This window comes from Rattus norvegicus, chromosome 8 (genome assembly GCF_036323735.1).
Source record: "Rattus norvegicus strain BN/NHsdMcwi chromosome 8, GRCr8, whole genome shotgun sequence".
Taxonomy (NCBI): Eukaryota; Metazoa; Chordata; class Mammalia; order Rodentia; family Muridae; genus Rattus; species Rattus norvegicus.
In genome coordinates, this window is record NC_086026.1 from 47395711 (window position 1) to 47398460 (window position 2750).

General features: G+C 38.8%; 1 protein-coding gene across 1 annotated transcript; it reads left to right on the plus strand.

Moving 5' to 3' along the window:
* Positions 1-509: 509 nt before the first annotated feature.
* On the plus strand, positions 510-1451 carry Or8c10 (olfactory receptor family 8 subfamily C member 10). Its single transcript, NM_001001084.1, has one exon. It carries the CDS (start codon positions 510-512, stop codon positions 1449-1451), a length of 942 nt encoding a protein of 313 aa, NP_001001084.1.
* The last annotated feature ends 1299 nt before the right edge of the window (positions 1452-2750 follow it).

Here is a 2750-nt window from a genome sequence, read left to right on the forward strand (position 1 = left end):
CTAGAAATCATGTCATTTTTCCCCACTGTATGGGTTTTCAAAATCCAGTGATGAACCAGTTCTGATAGGAGGTAACTCATTTATCATCAAACATCAGAATCTTTAGGACACTGGAAAACTCTGCCTCAACAGCAGTAAATCAGCCAGGAAACAGGTAAGCCCTGAATCACCCATGGATCGAAAACTTTCCCTTCGTATACAAAGCTTTATAAATCATGGGATCTGGAGTGGGCCCCTGGATGACTTCTTTTGCTCTGATTCATTAGTGGATATTAATTAATGGAGAAATATTCAGCAACATTTCTCCTGGCATCATCTCAGACAGAATCACTTATTGTGGTGAGAGCTTGAGAATAAGTGGTGGTCATGTTCTTTGAATGCCTTGCTGTTTCCCTATAGACAACACTGAGACTGGAAACATTGAAATCCCGTTCTTGGTCTGTGTTTAAGATGCAGGTTTCCTTGCTAAGGTCACCTGGTTCTGACTGATGTTTCTACAGACACCACACATGAAGCCAATGAGGATGGAAAATGACTCTTCAGTGTCTGAGTTCATTCTTATGGGACTGACATACCAGCCTGATCTCCGATGGCCCTTATTTGTCCTGTTCTTGGTAAACTATACAGCCACTGTGATGGGAAACCTGACTCTAATGACTCTCATCTGTCTGAATTCACATCTTCACACACCAATGTACTTTTTTATCCTCAACTTGTCCTTCATTGACTTCTGCTATTCATTTGTTTTTACCCCCAAAATGCTGATGGGTTTTGTCTCAGAACACAACACCATCTCCTTCACAGGATGCATGACTCAGCTGTTTTTTTTCTGTCTTTTTGTTAACTCTGAGTGCTATGTGTTGACAGCCATGGCCTATGATAGATATGTGGCCATCTGTAGGCCTCTGCTGTACACAGTGGTCATGTCTCCCAGGGCTTGTTGCCTGCTGATGCTTGCTGCACACTTGATGGGTGTCTCTTCTGCTATTGTCCACACAGGGTGCATAATTCATCTCAGGTTTTGTGGTTCAAAAGTCATCAACCACTACATGTGTGATACATTCCCCCTCCTTGAGCTCTCCTGTGGTAGCAACCATGCCAGTGAGCTGGTAAGTTCTGTTTCTGTGGCTGTGGTTGTTGTTATGTCTAGTCTCATTATTGTATCCTCATATTCTTTGATTCTTATCAATGTTATCCATTTGTCATCATCCAAGGGTTGGTCCAAAGCCGTGAGCACATGTAGTTCTCATATAATAACTGTTGCCCTTTTCTACGGATTTGGTCTGCTTGCCCACATCAAACCATCATCGTCAGAGTCTGTAGTTCAGAGGAAATTTTTTTCAGTAGTTTATACTTTTGTGCTGCCTTTGTTGAACCCCCTTATTTATAGCCTCCGGAACAAGGATGTCAAACTTGCTGTGAAGAGAACACTAAAGAGAGTCACAACCTAAGTGAAGTGTTTGGGTTGTAGATATAATCCATGTCTTCAATTTACCTCCTTCTCTTCACTTCTCTTCCCTGTGAACTTCTTTTATGGCACACTTTCTTTCTCTTCCTTTTTATTTCTTGAATATGCCCAGAGTGGGATAAGAGTATGCCCACTCTAATGTCTTATTATCTTTCTCCATAAAATGAAGCTACATTTTCCTCTCTATATATACCTTTTACATTAATATGGGTCTAATTTACTCCTGTACTAGCAACACATAGAGATCTTATGGGGTTAGTTTTCTACATACTTTTCAATTACTTATTTATTTACTTATTTAGAGTTTCATGATTAATATATGATATAAATACATATATATATATATATATATAATTTGCATCTAATTATTCTACCTGACACCTCCTGTGCTCCCCCACCTCTCTCTTAATGACATATTTATTTAATATATATGCACATATATATAACAAAAACATTTGCATATATATGTAAATAGAGCTAGTTTATTTCTTTTAGAATTACTTATATACTTTTAGAGCTGACTATTTGGGATCATGTATTCTATGAGAGAACTCATCTCAGGAGAAAACAATTCTCCTGTAATCAGCAGCTATTCATTGCTGGCAGCTCTTCCTCTAGGGGTAGAGACTTGTGAGATTTCATATAGCCACTTTGGCATGTCAAATGTTGCAATTGTTTTTGTTGTGCAGGTCTTTTTTCTGTCCCCACATTTTTGAGATTTCCTGGGTACAACTTCCTATCATATAAAGAAGATACTATCTCAAAGCAAACATCTGAACTTCTGTCTCTTGAAATCTTTCCAGCCCTCATCCTTGATGTCCTGTGAGGCTTTGGTATAGTAGTTGTAGTGATTATGTTTTTATTTGGGAGGGCAAACCCATATCTAGTCTTTCTTTCCATTTTGCTTAGCTTTACATTTTTATAATGCAAATTTCTGCTGCAAACAGAAGTGTCTTTTATGATGGTGAGTACCTGTGGGTATAAGGATGTTTATTGAAAGTAGTGAGGAATTATACTGGTTTGGGAGAGTGACAGTACTAGTTTTCCCTGTCCAGTTCATGACTTTACCAGCTATGGTTAGTTGTTTGGGTAAGTTTAAAGTGTCAGGAATCAATTCCCTCATGTCATGTAGGACTTAAGTCAATTAGACAGCCTTTGGTTGGTGCCACCATTGCACCTTTAGGGATATCTTGCCGTGATGATCATTGTTATTCATAGGCTTTGAAGCTAGGTAGGAAAATCGGTTGTTTTCTCCCTTGTCAGCGTATATCAAGTTTGTAGA